Source organism: Malus domestica, chromosome 05 (genome assembly GCF_042453785.1).
Source record: "Malus domestica chromosome 05, GDT2T_hap1".
NCBI classification, from domain to species: domain Eukaryota; kingdom Viridiplantae; phylum Streptophyta; class Magnoliopsida; order Rosales; family Rosaceae; genus Malus; species Malus domestica.
The window spans coordinates 34302808-34326690 of NC_091665.1; the positions used below are offsets into that span (position 1 = coordinate 34302808).

Sequence of the window (23883 nt, forward strand, 5' to 3'; positions counted from 1 at the left end):
TTACAATTAACCGAGTGTTGACTCAATCCGAGGAGCGAATATGGAAAAGATGTGTGAGAAGTAAAAATGGATATCTTCAACCGAGGGCTGGCCAAGGAGCTCATTTTAGCCCTATGACCATCCAAGATATTAATATTTTAATGAACAATATAGGGTTATATTTGCCTCCATCTCCAACTGAGGGCTAAAGGGTCATAGGGCTCGTTTTAGCCCTGTCACAAAAAAAGGTCTCCAACCAAGGGCCAAACATAATTTATTATTTAAATTTAAAAACTACAACAACAACTTAAATTTAAAAACTACAACTTATATTTGAAAATAATTGAAAAAATTGAAGGATAGATTTTTGAAAGAGGAAAGAAAATATGAGAATTGAAATGGTGTAGGAATGGTGAAAGAATGGTTTAGGTATTTATAGGAAAAAAAAAATTAGAATTTCTAAGAATTAAAAAAAAAAAAAATTGGCCCAAAAAACCAAAAAAAAAAAAAAATTGAATCCAACAGTCACTGGCGTCAGCTGGTCGTTGAATTAAAACATTTGTTTAAGCATTCATGTCGGTTATAATATATTTATATTAAATATATTCTTGTCAGTTATAACCAACAGGAATGCTAGAATTTCTGGCCAGCCCCGGGCTGGCTGGCTGACTAGATTGGGCCATCCCTTTAACCCTTTCAGATTTCGTGGGGCCTATGAGCCCTCTGGCCTAGACCTCGATTGGAGACGGTTTTCGGGCTATTTTCGACCCTCTGACCCTATAGACCCTTCGATTGGAGATGGCTTGAGTGTGTAGATAGCATTACTTATATATATATATATATATATATATATATATATATATATATATATACAATTGTTATTTGGGGTTTTTAATTTGTTTTTGGGGAAATTCAACAAAACCGTCATAAAACTTATTTTCATAGAACTTTTGTTGTATTGTAAAATTTTCAGATCATTTAAAATGTTTCAAAAATGTTCCAATTGATGAAAATTTGTTCTAGCCACATACTAAAATTTGTTAGAATTTTTCTCTGTTGATTTTTCTTTTTCGCCTTAAAAATGAACAATGTTTGGCCACTCAAGAATGAAAATGCCTCATAAACAGCTCGTAATACTTTTATCAATTCCTACCATATGTTTTTATATATCTCAATGACTAAACAATATCATATTTTATTTTTTTGCTGAAAAATCATCTTTACGAATCGATTTATAATATGACAGTTCCGATCATATTCACAAACTTTTGTGAATCAGCCTAAAAAGTGTAGCTATGTGACAATGACTTATATAACGTTACCTTCCAATTGAAGAAGTTATAGGAAAATCAAGACACAAAATAAAGACGAAAGTGTGTACGAAATTCATTTCCAAAATTTTATCGAGCCTCAACTAGTGAAATAGTGACTTCATTAGCTGAGCATGCTTTAGAAGAATGACTGACTTCAAGTTCAGTCAGATCCCTTTCACTGTAAAAACTAGGTTTTAGAGGTGGGGGCAACGCACCTTCACCACCCAACATTAGAACTACAGCTGACATGCTCGGCCGGTCGCCTGGATTCCGCTGCACGCATAAAAGACCCACATGAATCGTTCTTACAACTTCATGCAAAGTGACGGAGTCCTCTACCGATGCATCAATCAGTTTGAGAGGCATGTCTTTTGTGTGTAGCATCCATGCCTAAAACATGAAAACAAGTCTACTTAGCAGAAGTAACAGAGTCGAGTGATAAGAATTTTTAACTTAACATTTGATGTTGTCACACTCACATGTCCAAGAAGGTTGAGTTTGTGGTCTGGATGAGAGAATCCTCTATTTCTGCTCCCACTCACTATCTCTAGCACCATAACACCAAAGCTATAGACGTCGGACTTTATAGAGTAGAAACCATCAATTACATATTCTGGGGACATGTAACCGCTGAGAACCAATGTGTCAAAAAACATTTTAATACGCAAAGAATCTAGACTTTCTAGTTTCTACTAGTGTTTTTGAAACTTCGTAAAAAAAGAGTCGTACAATTGTGTTTTAGGATACTTACTATTTTCCAACCACTTTCTTCGTTTTTGCTGTCGTTTCATTTCCTCCAAAGCTTCTAGCTAGGCCAAAGTCTGAGATTTTTGGGTTAAATTCACTGCCTAATAAGATGTTACTTGCTTTGAGATCTCTATGAATAACTCTCAATCTAGAATCTTGATGAAGATAGAGGATCCCTCGAGCTATCCCATTAATAATTTCAAAGCGCTTAGGCCAGTCTAATAACATCGTGCTAGGCTGCTAGCATAAGCGGACTAATCGAACTAAATGCAAGGTTTTTGAGTGGTCAAACCAAAAATAAAGAAGTCTAAACTCTTGTTGGGCATGAACTCGTAGATCAGTATCATCTCGTCTTCTTGAATGCAGCATCCAAGAAGCTTCACTAGATTCCTATGCTGAAGTTTGGCAATATGTGTAACTTCATTCTTGAACTCGTCGAGTCCTTGTCTAGAACTTTTTGAAAGCCTTTTCACTGCGATTTCTTGTCCATTTTCCATCGTACCCTGAAATCCATCAGCGTATGTTATGACCAAAATTCATACTTTGTAGTTTGCACACTACTTGTATCCATCATTCCATATTCTTACCAGAAGTACATGTATCTATACAACTTCAAAACTATGAAGGACTATTTGGTTTTACCTTAAAGACAGATCCGAAACCACCTTCACCAAGTTTGTTTTCAATTGAAAAGTTACTGGTTGCAGAAACTATAGTCATCAAGTCAAATAACGGTAATTCCAAATCCTCCTTTTGGTTGCGTCCCAGTTTTCCTGCAAAGAAGTAGTGACGGGTGAAAAAAATTCCCTATACAATTGAACTATGTAGTTTGGAAAGAAGACAGGCACAATAGTACAACCAACTTACCACCTTTTTGGTGCTGCTTCTTCCAAACATAAAACAGCAGGGCAAGGCCCAGGATTAGCAGTCCGGTAGACAAGATAGTAGTGCTTATTATAATTCTCATTTTCTTTGCATTGGATTCAGAGTTGATCTTTGTATCGTCTTCATGATCTACGAATGATATTTTTGGAGACAAAAAATCTATTGAGTTGGAGAGTAATAAACAAATAAATAAAAACTGTGTAATGTCTATCATCCAACTACTGTGAGACAATTCTAAAAGAAGATATTGCTAATTGTGTCAAAATTCAAAGTTAAAACTGTTAGAATTATTACAATGTTTCACTTCGTTATGTCTTGACTTTGTTTCGAGCATATGATTATGACTAAATGCATAGCACCAACAAGTGTTTTTTACATACCTTGTTCTGCTGCGGCCATTCTTATATAAATATCTTGCCCGTTTTCAGCAATGTATCTTATATCAATTAGATCACCGTACCACAGCAAGCACCCAGTTCCTCCATCACGGATATCCAAATTTGTATAAGCCGTGCAGGAGCAGTTCTTCATGCACACCATCTCACATTCCTTGAGGTTCATACTTCTGTTAAACCAGGATTGTTCTGTGCTAGGCAATTTCAAACCCGAGTACTTTTGGAACACGTCTCCGGTGCAATTTAGAGAAGTTTTTCTCACACAACCATTAGACCAATCTACCAAATCCCATTCTTTCGGAAACTTTGGTGTAAATCCTTTCAAACAGCTACAAACCGGGGACTTTTGAATGTTACATGCACCATGTACACCACATAATGCATAGTTGTCACAGTTATCAATTTGGACTGTTTGGTAAAGAACCCAACCTTGGGTTCTATCAATCCATGTGTAGCGCCGCAGAAGTCCATCTGAAGTTAACATCAACCTCGAAAAGATTGAGCTATTGTGAAGCTTGTAACTGTAGTACATTTCATCAGGCTCAGAAACAAGACTGTACGTGTATATAGGGTTTGGATTTAACTGAGGGTTTCCACTGAACCAGACTCCATTCCATGGTCCAGACCGAAATTTAAGGATCGAACCTTCCCTCACAAATAATTCTGCATATCCTTTGGGACCAAGTTGAGATGTACAATTTCCTTGAGAAGGATCATGAGGACTTTTCCACGATCTAAGATGCCAATTGAAGCCTGTAACTGTGTTCCTACCAATCTTCATACCTGGTAAGAATGTATCGCCAGGGTAATCAAAACTTTGCCACAGAAAGTTCTCAGAGTCATCATCACTCCTATCTATCACGACAAGATTACCCGAATCCAAAAGACGTGCTACTGGATTCTGTGCAGTTCTCGATGTGTTGGAGGACCAAACTGTGCTCATGTTGTGGTTGAGGACAAGAATTCCGGGGTTGGTGACCTTCAAAAAGCCGGACAAATCAGAGAGGGGCTTGTCTCTGTTGGCAACCCATACAATGGTTTTAACAGATATCTGCTTGTACCATATCGCCACGTACCGTCCATTAGAAGCATCAAGATTGTAAAATCCTAGCTCAAACGTACCGCCAGTTGAAACTACAGTCTCACCGTCTCTAATGGACTGAAATGTACTCGTGGTGTCATCAGCTTTGGAGAATACTGCTGCGACGATGAGCAGCAAAGAAGAGTAGAAAAGAAGCAAGCACATCTTAGCTGAAGCTTTTGACGGATTTTTCATAAACTTCATGGGAAAGCACTGAATGTTGAAGGTTTCAATCGTCCGTCTCATTTGAACACCTTATTGAAATAACATTGATACCTTTTTCCTGCAAGCAACCAATCATTTTCAAGTTCAATATTGTTGAATAGTCGGGTGGGTGGGAAGACAAATTGTTCCCCAAAGTGTGAAACTGAGAAAGTTGTCTTCAATCTGAAGTAGACTTCGCATTCGGTTAAGAATGACGTTGTCGTAGCCGGATATTTCACTATGACAACTAAGATATTTTCATCTAGTAGAAAATATCCGAATTAATATGTGGTCATCCAGTTCCCTCGGCTCAAGGGAAACCTAATTTTGAGAGAAAAAGGCATGTGAAAAAGCACATTAGTCTCTAGGTGTAAATCACATTAGTCTAATTATGGCTAGGATAAAAAATCATGTCATAAACTGTGGTAGTTGTTGTTGTAATAGCTTTGAACTTTGTATAGAGAGGAAATTATTTATTATATTTCTCTCTATTTGTTTCTTTGGTGTGTGAGAGCTATTGGTTGTATTGCGGTTTTGGGTTATGAGCTTGCCAACACTTGTAAACTCCCATTTGGTTGATAGTGGATTATTGGGTGAGCTCCTACTGCTCCGAAGACGTACTCCAGTTACATTGACTGGTGAGGAACCTCGTTAAAATATTAGTGTCTTTTATATTTTGTTCTTTCATTCCATTTGATATATTTCATGTGGGTTAGCTTGAGTTAGTTCCAATTGGTTTGGTGTTATCGAAGCACAACAAGAGTGTAAAATCCTAGCTCAAACGTACCGCCAGTTGAAACTACAGTCTCACCGTCTCTAATGGATTGAAATGTACTTGTGGTGTCATCATCTAAGGAGAATATTGCTGCGAAGATGAGCAGCAAAGAAGAGTATAAGAGAAGTTGAAGCTTTCAATGGATTTTTCATTAAATTCATGGGAAGACAAATTGCCCCTCTACACCCTTCTTACATGTATGATTTCGCATTTTTGCTTTCATTTTTTACTTCAATATTGTTGAATAATTGGGAGCAGACATCGGAAGCAGACAAATTGCCCCTCTACACCCTTCTTATATATATTGTCTTAGCAAAATATATAAACTAATATATAGTAGCATTATTGTTGGAAAAATTAGACGAAGAGAGGAACCCCCACATTTGACTTGAATACACAAATGCCAAAAACAGAGTATCAAATAAGAGCATCTCGGATGGGAGAAAGTATGCCTTGTAACCGGTTGTATGTTCCTTTGTGTGTGTCTTTCTCTCTCTCTCCGTGTGAATTTTTTTGTAGCAACAATCTGTCACAACAAGATTTCCGAATCCGAAAGCTGCGCTGCTGGATTCGACGCAGATGTTGGTGTGTTCGAGGACCAAACGCTTGTCTTGTTAGAATCCATACGAACTTTTTTACTTGATTGCTAGAATGGGACTTACAATTCCAATTAACCGAGTGTTGACTGGCCAGCCTGTCCGGGTTCGGTTAGACTTAACTCCATATCATGAGTAGCTGTCCAACCAGGCTCATCGGCTTCAAGGAAACCGATCTTTGCCTTGTTGGGGAGATCATGGGGATGAACAAATGGCACCCGTGTGGCCACCCAATCTCCATTCTTATATTGGCACAGGGGCTATCAAGTGTCTGAATTTGATTCTCACACTCCTTCAGGTTGCACAACCTCAGCTTGATTCTCTTCTTGTCTGCAATGTCTTGAACCCATTCCTTCAGGACTCTCTGTGCCTCGACCCATAATCTCTTGGAAGGTGGCAGAGGTTTGGTTCTTTCACTCTTTCTCCTCCTCAACAAAGGCTCCTTAGATTCTGTACCAGCATTTCATCGATCCAAGGACCTGCTGTTAAAAGCTTCTCACATAAGAGATACACATAAACACGTGCAATCCAATATCAAGAGGACTCAAGAGATGGATATAATTTTAGAAGAGAAAACTAGATTGAAGATCCTTGTTTACGACAGCAGAAATGCGAAAACTATTAAGTAGTTGATGATTTCTATCAATAGAGTTGGACTTAATTTAGCTTATACATTGAACTTATTTTTGGTGTGTGCATGTGCTTCAGTCAGTAAGACCAATCCTAATTAAATTAAGCTGTCATTAAAAAAATTGCATTCATGAAATCAATTTACAGTATGTAACAAGCAGGCAATTGGTAAAGAAGATTAAATGCAACATACCATCTTGTGCTGCATGGAAATTGGAACTTTGGAAACTGTGTCTGTTAAAGAGTTGATTGGTGGGGTGAGATCTCTGCATAAAGTCATCAACCGCTACTGGAAGCTGGAACTGAGCTTCAACCCCATTACCAGCAGCTCTCATCTCTGAACAACTAAGACTGGTCATGGATTTAGGCATGAATTTAAAAGCCAAAGAACATCACCCAAACAAGTTGCTCTGTGTATTAGCAGTCTCCGTTCTCTGCAGTGCAGGGTTAACATATCCTGCAGTTGCCTGATAGAGTGCGAGTCCAGGGTAAACAATAGCTTCTTGAGGACCAAGATCTTCGTCCACAAGAAACCAACGACCCTGAAAGTCCTTTATGTGTAGACCAGCCTTGTCTGACTTGACAAGAGATATCAAGCTTTTGTCAACTTGATGCTCATGGTCAGAAAACATAACCAACTGGCCATCCTCTTGGGTCGTAAAACTATGGTGTTGTGTCCCCTGAAATGATGGCCTTGCATGACAACAGACAGATAATACTGAAGAAGATATTTACCGGTTTCTTAAGGGAACATTATCAAGTACTTCAGTAAATGGTGAGCTCCTCAAGTTCAAATAGAAGCTGATAGCGTCCAATATATCTCGAGCTGCCTTTGCAAGCAGTGAAAATATATCAGGTAAAGCTGCTGGAGGAAATTCCATTGTGTTGTCGGGCTCTAAAGGAGTGAGTCCAGGTCTGTAATCATAGGTTTCTAGCCACAATGGAGGATCTGCATTACAACCGGAGGTCTTGCACCAGTCACAAGGGTCATTGTTATTAACCATATCTGCAGCTGGGTATGATGCTTTCTGGTGGAAGTAGAGGCGAGCCGAATCTAAACCCGACCTCAAAAGTGCCCCATCACTCACTGGAAACTAAATGATGGCAGCAGAAAAGAGTGCTAGTGATTGTGACAAAGTCGAAACAGATAGTTTGTAAGAATCTGATGGAAGGCTTTCAGCAGGTGCCAGATCAGTTAGCTTCACACGACCTAGAGATTGTTGAATAAAAAACCCGCACACTAGACCTTGTTCTTTAATATTTGGTTATTATTTTATTTAATTTATTTGATTTGATGAACGACAATTGAGAGAGTGTGTGAAAAGTAAAATGAGTGTGTAGATAACGTTACTTTTTTTTTTATAAGGAAAACTAATGAAAAGTTCAAAAAAAATTTAATTTTAATGAAAAGGGACAAATAAATATGGAGTGAATAGTACCAAGAAGGTAAAAATATGGTTTTTCATTAAAAGTGACCAGTATCGAAAATGTTTCCTTAAAACTCATTTTTTATATACTATTATTATTTTGGGGAATTCAACAAAAACGTCATAAAACTTATTTTCATAGAATTTTTGTTGCATTGTAAAATTTTTCGGAATTCACTTAAAACATTTCGAAAATGTTCCAATCGACGAAAATTTGTTCTAGCCACATACTAAAATCTGTTGGAATTTTTCTCCGTTGATTTTTATATTTTGGCCTTTAAAATGAACAATGCTTAACCACTTAAAAATGAGATTTCCTCACAAACGGTTTGTTATTGATTGTTTTTATATACCTTAATGACTAAACAATATCATATTTTATTGATTGTTTTTTTTATTTTTTATGATATATTATCTTTACAAATCGATTTATAACATGATAGTTCTGATCATATTCACAAACTTTTGTGAATCGGCCAAAAGAGTGTCACTATGTGACAATGACTCATATAACATTGTCTTCCAATTGAAAAAGTCATAGGAAAATCAAGAGACAAAATAAAGCCATGTGTGCGAAAATCATTTCCAATATTTTATCGAGCCTCAAGTAGTGAAATAGTGACATCATTAGCTGAGCATGCTTTAGAAGAATGACCGGCATCAAGTTCAGTCAAATCCCTTTCACTGTAGAAACCAGGTTTTAGAGGTGGGGGCAATGCACCTTCACCACCCAACATTAGAACTGCAGCCGACATGCTTGGCCTATCTTCTGGATTCCTCTGCACACACAAAAGACCCACATGAATTGTTCGTACAACTTCATGCAAAGTGATGGAGTCCTCTACCGATGTATCAAGCAATTCGAGAGGCCTGCCTTCTGTGTGTAGCATCCACGCCTAAAACATGAAAACTAGTCTACTTAGTGGAAGTAGTAGAATCGAGTAATAAGAAATTTTAACCTGACATTTGATGTTGTCACACTCACATGTCCAAGAAGGTTGAGTTTGTGGTCTGGATGAGAGAATCCTCTATTTCTGCTCCCACTCACTATCTCTAGCACCATAACACCAAAGCTATAGACGTCGGACTTTATAGAGTAGAAACCATCAATTGCATATTCTGGGGACATGTAACCGCTGCAAACCAATATGTCAAAAAATGTTTTTATACGCAAAGAATCTAGACTTTCTAGTTTCTATTAGTGTTTTTGAAAATTCGGAAAAAAAAAAGTCGTACAATTGTGTTTTAGGATACTTACTATGTTCCGACCACTTTCTTCGTTTTTGTTTTCGTTTCATTTCCTCCAAAGCTTCTAGCCAGGCCAAAGTCTGAGATTTTCGGATTAAATTCACTGCCTAACAAAATGTTACTTGCTTTGAGATCTCTATGGATAACTCTCAGTCTAGAATCTTGATGAAGATAGAGGATCCCTCGAGCTATCCCATTAATAATTTCAAAGCGCTTCGGCCAGTCTAATAACATCCTTCTTCTTTGATCTGCAGCATATCATACTTCAGTTCACAATTGTCAAAAAATACATCATGCGAGCATAAGTGGACTAATCAAACTAAATGTAAGGTTTTTGAGTGGTCAAACCGAATATAAAGAAGTCTAAGCTCTTGTTAGGCATGTACTCGTAGATCAGCATCATCTCGTCTTCTTGAATGCAGTATCCAAGAAGCTTCACTAGATTCCTGTGCTGAAGTTTGGCAATATGTGTAACTTCATTCTTGAACTCGTCGAGCCCTTGTTGAGAACTTTTTGAAAGCTTTTTCACTGCGATTTCTTGTCCATCTTTCATTGTACCCTGAAATCCATCAGCGTATGTTATGGCCAAAATTCATACTTTATAGTTTGCACACTACTTGTATCCATCATTCCATATTATAATCAGAACTACATCTATCTATGCAACTTGGAAATTGTGAAGGACTATTTGGTTGTACCTTAAAGACAGATCCGAAACCTCCTTCACCAAGTTTGTTTTCACTTGAAAAGTTACTGGTTGCAGAAACTACAGTCATCAAATCAAATAACGGTAATTCAAGATCCTCCTTTTGGCCGCATCCCAGTTTTCCTGCAAAGACACAGTTACAGGGGTGAAAAAAATTCCCTATACAACAGAACTATGTAACTTGTAAAGCAGAGAAGCAGAATAGTATAGCCAACTTACCACCTTTCTGGTGCTGCTTCTTCCAAACATAAAACAGCAGGGCCAGGCCCATGATCAGCAGTCCGGTAGACAACACAGTAGTGCTTATTATGATTCTCATTTTCTTCACATTGGATTCAGAGTATTTAGCGTCGATCTTTGTATTGTCTTCATTTTTTAAAACAGATAATCTATGAGTCAGAGAGTACTGAATAAATAAATAAAAACTCTATAGCGTCTATCATCCAACTAATAGTTGCTAGTTTGTGAGACAATTCTAAAAGAAGATATTGCTAATTGTGTCAAAATTCAAGGTTTAAACTGTTGGAATCAATACAACGTTTCACTTCGTTATGTCTTGACTTTGTTTCAAGCTTTTGATCATGAATAAATGCATATTCACCAACAGGGGTTTTTTACATACCTAGTTCCGATGAAGCCATTCTTATATAAATATCTTGCCCGTTTTCAGCCAAGTATCTTATATCAATTAGATCGCCGTACCACAGCAAACACCCGCTTCCTCCATCTCGGATATCCAAATTTGTATAAGCCGTGCAGGAGCAGTTCTTCATGCACACCATCTCACATTCCTTGAGGTTCATACTTCTGTTAAACCAGGATTGTTCTGTGCTAGGCAATTTCAACCCCGAGTACTTTTGGAACACGTCTCCGGTGCAATTTAGAGAAGTCTTTCTCACACAGCCATTTGACCAATCCACCAAATCCCATTCGTTTGGAAACTTTGGGGTAAATCCTTTCAAACAGCTACATACCGGGGACTTTTCAATGTTACATGTGCCATATACACCACAGAATGCATAGTTGTTACAGTTATCAATCTGGGCTGTTAGGTAAAGAAACCAATCTTTGGTTCTATCAATCCATATATAGCGCCGTGAAAGCCCCTCTGAAGTTAACACCATGTTCGAAAGGATTGAGTTGTTGCGAAGCTTGTAACTGTAGTACATTTCATCAGTCTCAAAAACAAGACCGTATGTGTATATAGGGTTTGGACTTAACTGCGGCATTCCACTGAACCGGACTCCATTCCATGGTCCACTCCGAAATTTTATGACAGAACCTTCCCTCAGAAACATTTCTGCATATCCTTTGGGACCAAATTGATATGTATAATTACCTGGAGAAGGATCCTGAGGACTTTTCCATGATCTAAGATGCCAATTGAAGCCTGTAACTGTGTTCCTACCAAGCTTCGCACCTGGTAGGCATGTATCGCCAGGGTAATCAAAACTTTGCCACAGAAAGTTCTCAGGGTCATCATCACTCCTATCTACCACAACAAGATTACCCGAGTCCAAAAGACGTGCCACTGGATTCTGTGCAGTTCTCGATGTGTTGGAGGACCAAATTGTGCTCATGTTGTGGTTGAGGACAAGTATTCCGGGGTTGGTGATCTTCAGGACGCCAAACAAATCAGTGAGGGGTGTGTCTCTGTTGGCAACCCATACAATGGTTTTAACAGAAATCTTCTTGTACCATATCCCCACATACCGTCTATTAGAAGCATCGGGACTGTAAAATCCTAGCTCAAATGTTCCGCCAGTTGAAACTACAGTCTCACCGTCACTAATGGACTGAAATGTACTTGTGCCGTCATCAGCTATGGAGAATACTGCTGCAACAATGAGCAGCAAAGTAGAGTACAAAAGAAGCAAGCACATCTTGGTTGAAGCTTTCAATGGATTTTTCATTAAATTCGTGGGAAAGCAATGAAAATCTAAGACCTCAATTGTTCCCTCTACGCCCTTCTTACATGTATGATTTCGCATTTTTTTGTCATTTTTTACTACAATATTGTTGAATAATTGGGCACATGGGAAGACAAATTGTTCTCCAGTGTGTAACTGAGGAAATTATCGGAAGTAGACCTAGGACTCGGTCCAAGAATGATATTGTCTCAGCAAAATATATAAATTAATATATAGTAGCATTATTGTTGGAAAAATTAGACGAAGAGAGGAGCCCCCACATTTGACTTGAATACACAAAAAATGCCAAAAATGAACTATCAAATAAGAGCATCTCGGATGGGAGAGAGTATGCTTGTAACTGGTTGTACTAGCAAATAAGCCCACGCGTTGATGCGGGAACCATCTGTTTCAGGCGTAATCGGATGAATAAAACATATTTAATTTGAATAAGAATGTCCCCATGATTATTCTTCTCGTTTATTTTTCACAAACCAATCACATATTTAAAATCCAAGTACGAAAGCTTTGCAAAGATAAATAAAAAATTTATATAACTAATTAGACTTTGAACATGCAATCAGGGCACAAAATTGTATACCTAAAAATAGTAAGGAACTGGCTTCTTCCTCCCACAACCAGAGTTCCTGAAATTTCCAAAGAAAGTAAATCTGTTAGCAATTCAAAGAATTGGAGGACCAAATCGTATTAAATTTGAGTTAAATGAGCAAAAGGTACACCAATTAAATGAGATACTAAGCACATGTCGAATCTATGAAATAGAAGAACAATCATGTTAAGACTCCCAAGATGGTGTCCTGAGCACAAAATTATAGGTTAAAGGTAAATCCCAATCCAAAACTCCAACCTTTTAACCGAAAATGAAAACAAAAAGCATGGAACATATATTTGGGTTTTATTATTAGATTTTCTAAATCCTCAATTTGAATGTGTTGTAAAGATAATACCACCAACTAAGGGTGGCAATCTGACCATCGTTGTGCATGTCATGTCGACTCTATGCAACTGAATATACAAAATAAGGATAGCAGCAAAGAGAACCCGTCTCTGCATTTCCACCAATATATACAAAAGGGTCAAAATTTGAGTTTCTGAAGACAAATGACACTTAAAATGGGCTCACCATCTCTTATTACTTATTGGAGTGTATAGTAAGATCAAATATCACATTCATACACAATAATATCTAGTATTAAAGCTCTTTTGAGTTTCACTCCAAAACCTCAAGTTACAGCTTTAGATTATAATGTTCCCCTCAGACAATGATCATTCACATTCAACAAAACCATTCCATCTGCTTCATTGATAAAGATTCATCAGCTATTTAACTCTACAAATAAAATGAACATATAAAATTTTGAATTCAAATCGAATCACACAAACAAATTAGTTATGAATTGAGAACTATACCTTGCATGCATGCCAAAATCCTGCCAAGATAAGAGGTTGGAGTAGCCAAAAACACATTTACACCAAAATTTGGTCCCTGTATAGAATTATAACCACCCTTTTAAATTGTTGATAATTATAACCAAAAGTTGAATGAAAGTACGAATATACCCTTAATTACTAAAATCCTCCTCTTTTGCAATTTTAACGATTTAAGAACTAGCAGTGCTAGCTTCAGTTTTTCCACAATCCTTGCATCCCCAAATTCCATCTGTGTTTCTCTTCTCAGCATACTTGCCACACAATTCATGCACTATTTGATCAATATTAAACACTAATGCATGAATACCTTTCCTTATCTTTTCCTCCCCTGGGTCTTGCGTCTTCTTATACAACTTGCTAAAACCATGCCTTTTGTATTCTTCAATTCGTAAAAAAAAAAATTGCCAGATCCGTACCTTTTACATTCTTGGTCCATAAAAGGAACAAATTAATTAACCTGCAATTCATACAATTAAATAAAATCAGAACAATAAACCCGTTTATTTTTTTCTTATAAAAACACCAAATAAGCTTTAGATGTAATCAGATTCGTTTTGAAAAGAAAAAAAGACATCAAAAACAAAATAAGAGAGACATTTGAGAAACCCAGCATGGAAGGTCGGTTCCCAAGAGTGGGTGTTTGAGAGTGATGTACTCTGATGTTCCACAGCTACCCAAGAAACCTAACAACAAATTTAAGATCAACACAAAAACCAACAATTATGCATTTGATGTTGTAATCACTTGGTTCAATTGCCTCTGAGTAAAGAGAAGTGTGGTGGTAGTGTTTCAACAATTGGGATAGAGATGAAGAGTTAAAGAAACAAACACTAGAGCTCCAGAGGTAGGAGAAGAAGAGAGAGTTCTGACATACGGGTAATTAAGTCTTTTTAACTTCAATTTTGGCTAGTTTTATAAGAATAAGAAAAGATAGGCTAAATTTCATTAGATGGTTCTCAAAATGGTTATATTTCCAAATTTCTCAAAATTAAAACTAAAATAATTGAAAATCTTAAAAGTTAGAGGCTTTGGGTACCTCTTGTTCGGACAAGGGATTGCACTGCATGAGCTGAGCAATCTGTTCATCCAGGTTCGCATGTGAGTTCGAAGGGACCGAATCCATCCTCTTCCTCTTCCCCCAAAACGCACAAGATGCCCCTCCGAAACCCTAACCTTAGATCTGTAGGCAATCGTAGACTTCCCTCTTCGTCTTCTTCGTTTTTCTTCGAGCCACTCAGAGAGAGAGAGAGTTGGGAGAGAGAGCGGTGGTGGAGAAAATCCTCTCATCTCTGTGCAGCCCATACCATTGCCTGTAAACCCATACTCCCATACCCGTTCCCTTCAATCCTCGCACAAAATCCTCTCATCTCCCTTTCTCTCATCCTTGTCCCATCTCTCTCTGCAAATCGCAGAAATACTCCCATCTCTTTCCCTCGGCGGCAACGAAGAGCTCGTTCTGCTTATTGTACCTGAACGGATGGCGGAAGCTGACGCGGGCCAACGGAGCACCGTGACCGGGATCGTGGTTGATCTCCCTCTCCCTCTCCTATCTCTATCTCTATCTCCATAAGCATGACCTCCCAAATGCGAAACCCTCAGCGAGGGATCCCTACTCCTTTCTCTCCCTCTCTCTCTTTCGCGCTGTCTCCCTCTCCCTCTCTCTATCTCTATCCCAGATTCCCAGAGGCGGCATGGCCTCTCGAACCCAAACCTTCTGCAACGGCCATTCATTAAAGCAATTGCATAGCCGTAAATAGAACAAAAATCGGGTCCAAACCACAAAGGCCACTCTGTAATGCAGTGGCATGGCCGTAATTAAACTGAAATTCGGACCCAAAGGCTGTTCATTTAAACGGAGCCAATATCAAACCTTACTTTAGACTAAAGTAACTAGAAAATAGGCCCGCGCGTTGCAACGGGATTTGAATAAATTCAACACAATCATGAATGAACAGAGCGGCAAAAAATGCAACCAATAAGCATTTAGACAATGTTTTAGATAAAAATTTGAAGCAATAGTTGATAAAGAAAATACAAAACATAATTTTTTATGAGTTAATGATTCTTGCGGGTTCAATATAAACATCCATGAATTAAACTTAATATTTTATGAGTTAATGATACTTGCGGGTTGAAAGTAAATATCCATGAATTTTGCTGAACATGTAAGCTACATTCATGCATTGTTAAAAAGCCACTCATTTTCTTAAATATGGAAGTTGCGATTTGTCTAAAAATATTTCTGGTTCGTTGAGAGAGCGCAGTTATCAACAACACATATTAAAGCACTTCAAGAAGAATGAGAAAGTTCACTACCAGAGCCTTGATTCAAGTGCAATCGCTGCGGACCCCTAGATCAAAGGCAGTAGCAAGAGTAGATCACGATGTTGCGATGATAGTTCGATCTAAACTGCAAAAAAATCAATGAGATTCAGAGTAAGAATTCAAAGCGCAAATAAATGGACAACAGGAAAAATACCTCAATCTGTGACCTCTGATAAAAAAAAATTATGGCCTCTGCTCAATTTAAAACCACATGTAGAAAACTCTGCTCTAATCTGTGCATCACACACAGCATACACATTTTAAAACAAACAATAACAATCACAAAAGAACCAAGAGTGATGGCATAAAAATGTCAGGCATGTGGCATCATCTGTCAATGAACAAAAATCAGATGCATCACGTATTCTAGAGGAATAGATAACTGAGAATTCCATTCACAAGGTCACCACCACAACAATAAACAATAGAAGCATGAACAAAAACATGCAAAACACATACAGTGTGGTTTTTGCAGAGAGGTTGTAACACTGAAAAACCAGTAGAGCAAGAGGAAAAAGAGAAATGGAGAGCAAGGTGGTAGCCAAAAGAGAAAACCAAAGTTATCAAATAGCAATTAGCACAAAATATCTTCTTAGCTCTCCTAATTTAATAATTTAAAAGCATTTGTTGTACTCCAACCAAAAGGTGGAGAACTGAACCACAACTGAACAGTGAACAAACCAGAAGGAAAAAAAAAAGCCTCTTCAATTAGGATCAAACCATAAGTAGCCAAAGAAGAAAAAATTGGTTCGAAACTGAGACTTATCTTTTGAACCAAATGAAACTGCCAGCTGGGGAGAACACCTCATCAATTGTTGTGGAAATGACCTTCATCAATTCTTGTGGAAATGACTTCCAGCTAGAACAAAATTACTGAAAGCAACCCTACCCTCGCCCTCCCTCCCTACCTAGCCATCTCTCTGTGCACCCATTTCCGACAAAAACGCAACCAAGCTTTCAGGCACCCATAACCCTTGATTTGCTCATCCCACCCCTTGTTTCCAAACCACACGACTCTTCCCTCTCTCCTCTTCTCTCTGCCATCCCTTTAGGTCAGCCCTGGTCTTCTCTATGCCATTTCAGCAGGTCAGCCCTGCTCTCTGTCCATGACTCAAGCAAATTGATAGCAACCAAAAATATATAATAAAAAACTAACCACAAAGCAATTTCATAAATTTATATATATAAAGGATCATATCAAAATGGTAAATTCGTCTGCCACAAACAATTCATAGCAACCAAACAAACTCAAGGAGCCCAAACACACAAAGCCCATTCTTATAAACCAATGGCATGGATGTAAATAACAATTGCAGCAACATTGCTTTTTGCAGTGCCAAATTCAATTAAGTAATACTCCTAAAAATATACTTATTACATCATAAATACTAATTCTATTTACATCCTTGGTTTCATGAAAGGGAGTTGTTAGTGATACTGTAAAAAATTTATTGCATTGTCAGCTGAATACATATGTAAAACAAAGCAAAGTGAAAGAACACAGTTTAATAGTCCAATGAATTAAAAAAATCAGAAATGTGAGTTTTCACAAACAATTACTAAATTAATAATGGATGTAACAACTAACTGACCATCCTAAATCTCCAGCTTAATTCTGTGAGCCACATTGTTTGATATCTGTAGTTTATTGTCATTCAGCTTCACACATGTTTGAGTAGGGGACTCCATGAAAGCTACAATGTCCATAAAATGTAATTATTACTAATTATAAGCAATGTAATCAAACATAATGGTACGATCTAGTTTTATTCCTTTCCACAAAGCTCTCAGGTTCGACTCTTATGAAATGTTGAGTTCAATACAAATTATTAATGAAAGAAACACTCCAGCATCTTTTGAGTTTAAGTATTACTACTTAAACATGTTAACACACCCATAAGCTAACTAATTTTAATTAGTCTTTGATGCACTTTCTATGTACTTATATGAAGAACCAACAGAGTGAGTAAAAACAAATTCTTAGTAAAAGAATTAGCCAATTCTAATTAACAACTACTAATCAAACTGCAAAAGCAACATATGAGTTTTTCTGGCTTGAAAGTTCAAACATAGAACCAAAATAATCAAAGGTCTTCATATGCATTATGAGAAAAAACTCATTACGGTATCAGAAATCATAACTTAAAGCTAAACCAAAAAAAGTAAGAGACACAATTGATGTTCTTTATGTCCATCTAAGAGATGGGCAAGCAAATTTTGTGAAGAAAACACCTGCTGGTTTGTCCAACCTGAGAAGATATTAAGTTCTTATTGAAGATTCATTGCTTGAGTGGTTTATTTATTTAAGTGATTTCTATTTTTTTGAGAAAATGATACCGCCATAAAAATTATAAAAAAAAAATACATAACAGCGCAATCAAATCATTTTTTATGTCCTATACAGTCTGGTTGAAGGTGCCCAAATCAAAACAAAATGGATATCTGCAGACTTGCTTGCTCTAAGGACACAACGATTTCCAACTTTAGTAGAATCACATCAAACTCTATCAATTACTTCTGAAATAGTAAAAAACCATGAAATTGTGTAGTCACTAAAGACCTAAATACTGAAATCCCAAAAGAAAAACAACCCAATTCATAAATTAATGAATGAAAGGAGTATAAAGTTCAATCATACACTAAGAAGAGTGAGAAAAGATGTAGAAAGTCTTCTCATAAGAAAATTTGTATAAATTAATAATTTAGTCCTTCTCGGGCTTAAAAATACCATGTACTACACACATTAATGTAATCAATAGCTCAGATAATTCAGGAGGCGAAAACCAAAAGCCAAATTTTTTCATTTCATGCATTGAAAACAGACTCTTCAGTCTATACAGTCCAAAAGGATATAATACTACCTGAGGACCCTCAGATCACTTGAAAGTGTATCCCAAGTGTGAAGGCTGTCAGCGAAATCGAACTCCTGGGTTAAGAGGAGGGTGATCCACTTAAATGCATAAAATTGGGATTGACCTTTCATTTAAAATAGAAGCCCAGTCAGTCTTGTATAAAGAAATATGATATTCTCAAATAACCATGAAAACCTTAAGGTGATGAATATTTAAGCAGCATTTTACTACAATTGGTCACCAAAAACATATATTGGAGAATCAAATTGAAAAATCCAACATAACCCAAATTTACATCAACAAACAAAAGATGCTACAACAAAGAAAAAGAGAGCCAAGAACAGAATTTTACTTCATCTATGCTGATAACTGTCTGAGAACGAAACAAAGACTAATTGGAATGCAAAAAATAATGAGGTGAAATCAGCATACGGAAGTGTTATTAAAGTGAAATTATCCACTATGGTTTGACATATGGATAATTTCGTCTAAGAAAGAGAAATAAGCATATGGAAGCGTTATATACATATATATAGAGTTTTTGCGCTAATTTATTGTGTATTGGGAAAGAAAATAATGTAGTTATCATTACTTATTGGTTTTGAATTTGGGTGTCCGGAAGACTTAATATTTGGTTTAGTTTGTGTAGTTTTTTTTTTTGGGTATCTTTGTTTTCTTCTAATCATGCAATTTCACGTTGTATGTTTGAATGCTTTTGTTTCAAAAGACCTGACAAAAATGAGAAAAGAGAATGGAGACCTTATGGCATGTTGTTGGTTGAATGCTATATGAGAATACAGAAAGGCCAAACCTTCGGGAGTTATTTTAAGTTAAAAAAATATCGATGCATCAAATACACTTAATGCACACTCCCAAATGCAGTCTTCATGTTCCCATCGCAACACTATGCATCTAAATCCTATACTCAATTCATAAAGGTTATGAAGACCCCATCAATTAAGGGAATATAATTGCAATATGCATTATTAGTTGATATCAACCATGCATATCTCACACAACTAAGAATGCAGGGCCAAAACCAGAGTATACTTACATAGGTGTTATTTCCTATTTGCATTTTGATAAGTCTCATGTTTTAGCAATCATCCAGCATCCCACTCATGGCATAATTGTTTGTGGGATGACACAACCCATGACACAACTGGAGTCTAATTCTACAGAACCAATGACACTAAACAATCCAAAATTAACGGATTACAGTGACAACATTCCAACAAAAGAAAGAAAAACCAAAAAAATTATCTATTCTAAAGTAATTTAGTTCCATCATGCATAAATCAAGGTAGTCACGTAAGGCTACTATCTGTAGTAATCCCTCACACAGTGCAGCCCCCTAGCAATCTAACAAAGAAAGATTTATGTAAAAAGAGAAAAAGAAAAAGAGCTTTAAATGCGAGTTGTTTGGTGTGGTTTTCGTTTTCTCTTCTCTTACAAACTAAGCATACATCTATCTATCCATCAAAGCTATGCTGAACTCAATTTTGCTCTGAAATCTCTATTTTAGACTTAGTATCGAGAAACAAAAAGACTTATATGCAAAAGATAACTCATTCATCACAAAGAAACAATACATTTGCAGTAAATGTTTAAGTCAGAACATATTGATCATCATGAATTGCAGCATTAGCATTCCAATTAGAAACTTGTAGCCATAAACTTCAACATTTCACTACCACGTTTGATCACATTAAACAATCCAATTATCGATAATTACCTTGGCAGAAGCTTGAATTTCTTTGGCAGTCACATGCAAAGCAAGTGCATAACCTTAAACCCTCCGATTTTTGCTAATCAGATTTAAACTCAAAACCAAATCATTAACAACATCATTATACTAAAACTAAATCATTAGCAGCAGCATTATTAACTGATTAATTAAACTAAATCATTAACAGTAACACTATTAACTGATAAATTAACTGACCTTAAAAAAAAAAACGGATTAATTGACAAATAACAGTAACGAAAATTACAAATTTACCGGCGACGTAATCCATGGCTGTGAGATCCCCACTCTTGCCTTTCCCTCTCTCTCTATCGCTCTGTCTTTGTCCGCTGGCGTTCTTACGGAAACATGATATCTTACACAAAACCCATGAATCTAACTGAAAAGGCCAAATTTAAATGAACCAAGACAAACAAAATATCAAACACAGTTCATTGTCTCTCTTTGAATTTTAAATCACATGGTGCTGCCCAATTTATTATCGGCTAGCATTTCATATACTCATGCATTAGATAAAAAATGATATCTATGTTAAAATTACTTGGACTGCTTTACCATGACTTAAGAACGCAAGCCCAAATCATAGTATCTACATATTCCTTTAGATTATGTAAAACACTAAAACAAAATCCCCACTTCTCACTACATGTTTAAGATGCATGAGCCCATACGAACCGCTTCACTGTTCACCTATACCCTCAGTGCTATAAATCCAAATAAAAAAACCAATAAGTAAAACTAGCTGCTAACCAAGCATCCCTTGAACAAATTAAGAAATTCAAATAAAATTAAACACAAAAAAAAAATTAACACAAAAGATATGCTTGAATTGTTAATCAAATCAAAACACACAAAAAGTTAACAGTGCGAGAAACAACAGCAAGCCTACCAGCAGCAGCAGGCACATCCTGTCACACATACCCATATTGGAATCGAATGCACTTTCACATATGCGCTGTCATAAGGATGCAAATTAATTGTTGCATTTATATTGTTTGCTCCCTAAATCCGCCATAGGCCTTGCAGGCATACCGGGGATTTGCTCACATACGAGATTGGTGGGTGCGGGCGTGCCACTACTAGATGCTGCTAGTAGACGAGATTTGAATGATTGAGGTTGCGCCTGAGTTTGACTTCGAACCAAGAGATTGTGCCATTGAGTGGGAGTTACTCAAATTAAGGTTCTTTGTTTGCCTTAAAAATAAGGACTTTACTTATATGGCGAGATAGAACAATATGTAAATGACAAGGTTGCTTGGAAATATAAATGACAGAGGAAAGTGACTAATATATTGCAGATTGCTTGTAGATTAAATGACTGAAAGAGGGTTGTACATAAAAGCTACAAATCAGATCGATACTACAAGTGAGTAGCAGAGCTAACAAACAAGAAAAGCAAATGATGCTTGGCTAAAAATAAATGTCTACAAGGAAGCTGATGAGCTAATTTGAGTAGAGTTTTGATTGGTTGTTTTGAGTGTCCTTAATCCTTGTGTTTGGGCTCCTTTAAATAGAGATCTGGAGGAAACCCCCTGCTGAAGACACTGCATCTGCCCGAAAGAAACTTGGGCAGTTTGTATTTTCACTTGCCAACTTGCATGGAGAAATAATATTAAAAGGGGAACTTGCTTTTCCACCACATGCTTTCATCACATGTCTTCCCACTTGTAATAAACTAACATTTAAAAGAAGCAAGTTGGCTTTTTTCACATGTTCTCTACATCCACATCCGTATGTTGCCTTCCAACCCATTTGCAAGGATGCATGTATCTTGATTAAACAAAGGCTTGACAAACCTCCACCACCCAAACAAATGGGAAAAACAATATTATAGTGTCAAACCCCTCCACTTGATAGCTAAATATCTTCAAAGTTAGTCTTCTTGCTCATTAATCCTCCAAATGCCATATTTTACCCATATTGCCCAAATAAGTAAAAATGGGTATATTTTGAGTGTAAACAGTGCCCCCCAAGTTTTACAAATTTGAGCAAAGTTTGTGAAACTTACAACTCCAATAAGCTCATCCAGAAGATTGATGATATAGCAGGCATAAGAGACATTTGAGCATGAAGAACACTTGATCACAAATGGCAACTTTGTTTGCTATGACTTCCCAAAAGCCTTGGTGGCTCTAGTGCTACTAGAAAGGAAGAGACACGTCTACCTCTTCGGTCATTCTGTCGTTGATAAATTTGGCAAGATGAGCAAGGCAATTGACAGTGTAACTAGCATTGGAAAGAAGGTTGTCTGGCTTGTATTCCTTCTTGTTGATACCAAAAAACATGGGAGCACCTTTATTCATTACAGAGATGATAAACCAGAAAAATGCCTGAAGTCGGGCAAACTAGAAAAGAGGGATAAGAGATAAATAAACTTGGGCAACTATCCTTTTTATTGTTCTTTTTCCTTTTTGCCTCTTCTCATATAATATAATATAATATACTATATATATATAATATAGATTATGTCTCTTCAGGCAAAGTAGAGGACAGAAAGAGACAGGAAGAAAGAAAAGGGAAGGAAAAGAAAGAAAAAGAAAAGGAACAAAGAGAGAGAGAGAGAAAGAGAGAAGAGGGAAGAAAGACAAAAAGAAAGACAGAGACAGCCGAGCAACTGCCCTTTTCTTTGTTGCTTTTCTGTTCATATATATATATATATAATATATATATACACATAGCCCGATCAAGTACAGGGAAGAAAAAGATATATACAATATAATATAGATATTATATATAGAGAGAGAGAGAGTCGTCTCTTTGGGCAAAAATAAAAGACAGACAACTCATTCGGGCAACAACAAAACATGACAAGAGAGAGAGAGAAATAATAAAAAGAAAAAGAAAGAAAGAAGAAGACCCTCTTTTCGGGTAAAAAGGGGACAGAAGAGATAAGAAAGAAAAGGGAAAAGGGAGAGAGAGAGAAAGAAAATGAAAAAGAGGAATAGAGAGAAGGATATAAAAAAGAGAAAAGGAAAGCAAACAGGTCAGCACTGGAAATGGCTGCAGAGCTCAAGAACTTCGGCAAGGAGGTCTGAGTATCAACATCAGCATATCTGCTTTGGTTACCCAGAAATTTGTGCGGAATGGATAGATTCTGCATTTGTGAATTTCTTTCTTGCTTCATCAGACTTCTGATTTTGAACTCCTGAGGTATTTTGAAATAGTTCTTTTGGGGAAGTTACTATCCATCCCAAAATTCAAAAATTGAGATGCAAAGGATGATCAAGCTGTTGGAGTACTGTTAGTTGAGGACGGTGCTGGTATCTACAAGAAGTTTCAGTGCTCTCATTCGAACCTTTAATTCTTTTATAAGCAGTTTGGTAACATATCTTTGGAGTTGTAGCAGTTGTGGCAAGAACACTTCATGTTTGCCAGATCGAATGTGGGGCCTCACATTTGATTGACAATATCTAAATCAATTGTAGTGGAGAATATATCATGTCCCTCGGGAAAAATTGTAGTTCCGTCGGGCCACAGCAACATAATTTTCTATCATCTTCCTCCAGCTTTCGAATTTCACATTTAGATGCAGCTCCATTTTTCTATTTTCTCACCCATGAAAACTAGTCTCCAGTGATTAATAGAAGCCACATCAAAAGCTCTTACTGTAG

At 36.9% G+C, this 23883-nt stretch overlaps 2 protein-coding genes and 1 pseudogene across 21 annotated transcripts; all 3 read right to left on the bottom strand.

Annotated features, from left to right (window-relative positions):
• Positions 1 to 1293: 1293 nt before the first annotated feature.
• LOC108169302 (G-type lectin S-receptor-like serine/threonine-protein kinase At4g27290) lies at positions 1294 to 4740 on the bottom strand. The gene is made up of 6 exons (XM_070821215.1): positions 3305 to 4740; positions 2682 to 2812; positions 2304 to 2542; positions 2044 to 2271; positions 1772 to 1922; positions 1294 to 1682 (listed from the first exon to the last, which is right to left on the bottom strand). The coding sequence occupies exons 1-6, from the start codon at positions 4644 to 4646 to the stop codon at positions 1380 to 1382; spliced, it is 2394 nt and encodes a 797-aa protein (XP_070677316.1). The 5' UTR covers positions 4647 to 4740; the 3' UTR covers positions 1294 to 1379.
• A 1203-nt stretch (positions 4741 to 5943) lies between these two features.
• Positions 5944 to 23883, bottom strand: part of LOC103435479 (uncharacterized) — a 48870-nt pseudogene continuing 30930 nt past the window's right edge.
• On the bottom strand, positions 8538 to 15068 carry LOC103435425 (G-type lectin S-receptor-like serine/threonine-protein kinase At4g27290). 20 transcript variants are annotated; one of them, XM_070821201.1, is made up of 12 exons: positions 14385 to 15068; positions 13944 to 14031; positions 13765 to 13805; positions 13328 to 13403; positions 12498 to 12543; positions 10609 to 11820; positions 10206 to 10352; positions 9979 to 10109; positions 9629 to 9839; positions 9291 to 9528; positions 9018 to 9168; positions 8538 to 8928 (listed from the first exon to the last, which is right to left on the bottom strand). In XM_070821201.1, the coding sequence occupies exons 4-12, from the start codon at positions 13382 to 13384 to the stop codon at positions 8626 to 8628; spliced, it is 2496 nt and encodes an 831-aa protein (XP_070677302.1). In that variant the 5' UTR covers positions 13385 to 13403; positions 13765 to 13805; positions 13944 to 14031; positions 14385 to 15068; the 3' UTR covers positions 8538 to 8625. The 20 variants fall into 20 exon arrangements, with proteins under 20 accessions (XP_070677302.1, XP_070677306.1, XP_070677296.1 ...); XM_070821205.1 differs by having other exon boundaries at positions 10209 to 10352; positions 10609 to 11823; XM_070821195.1 differs by having other exon boundaries at positions 10609 to 11823.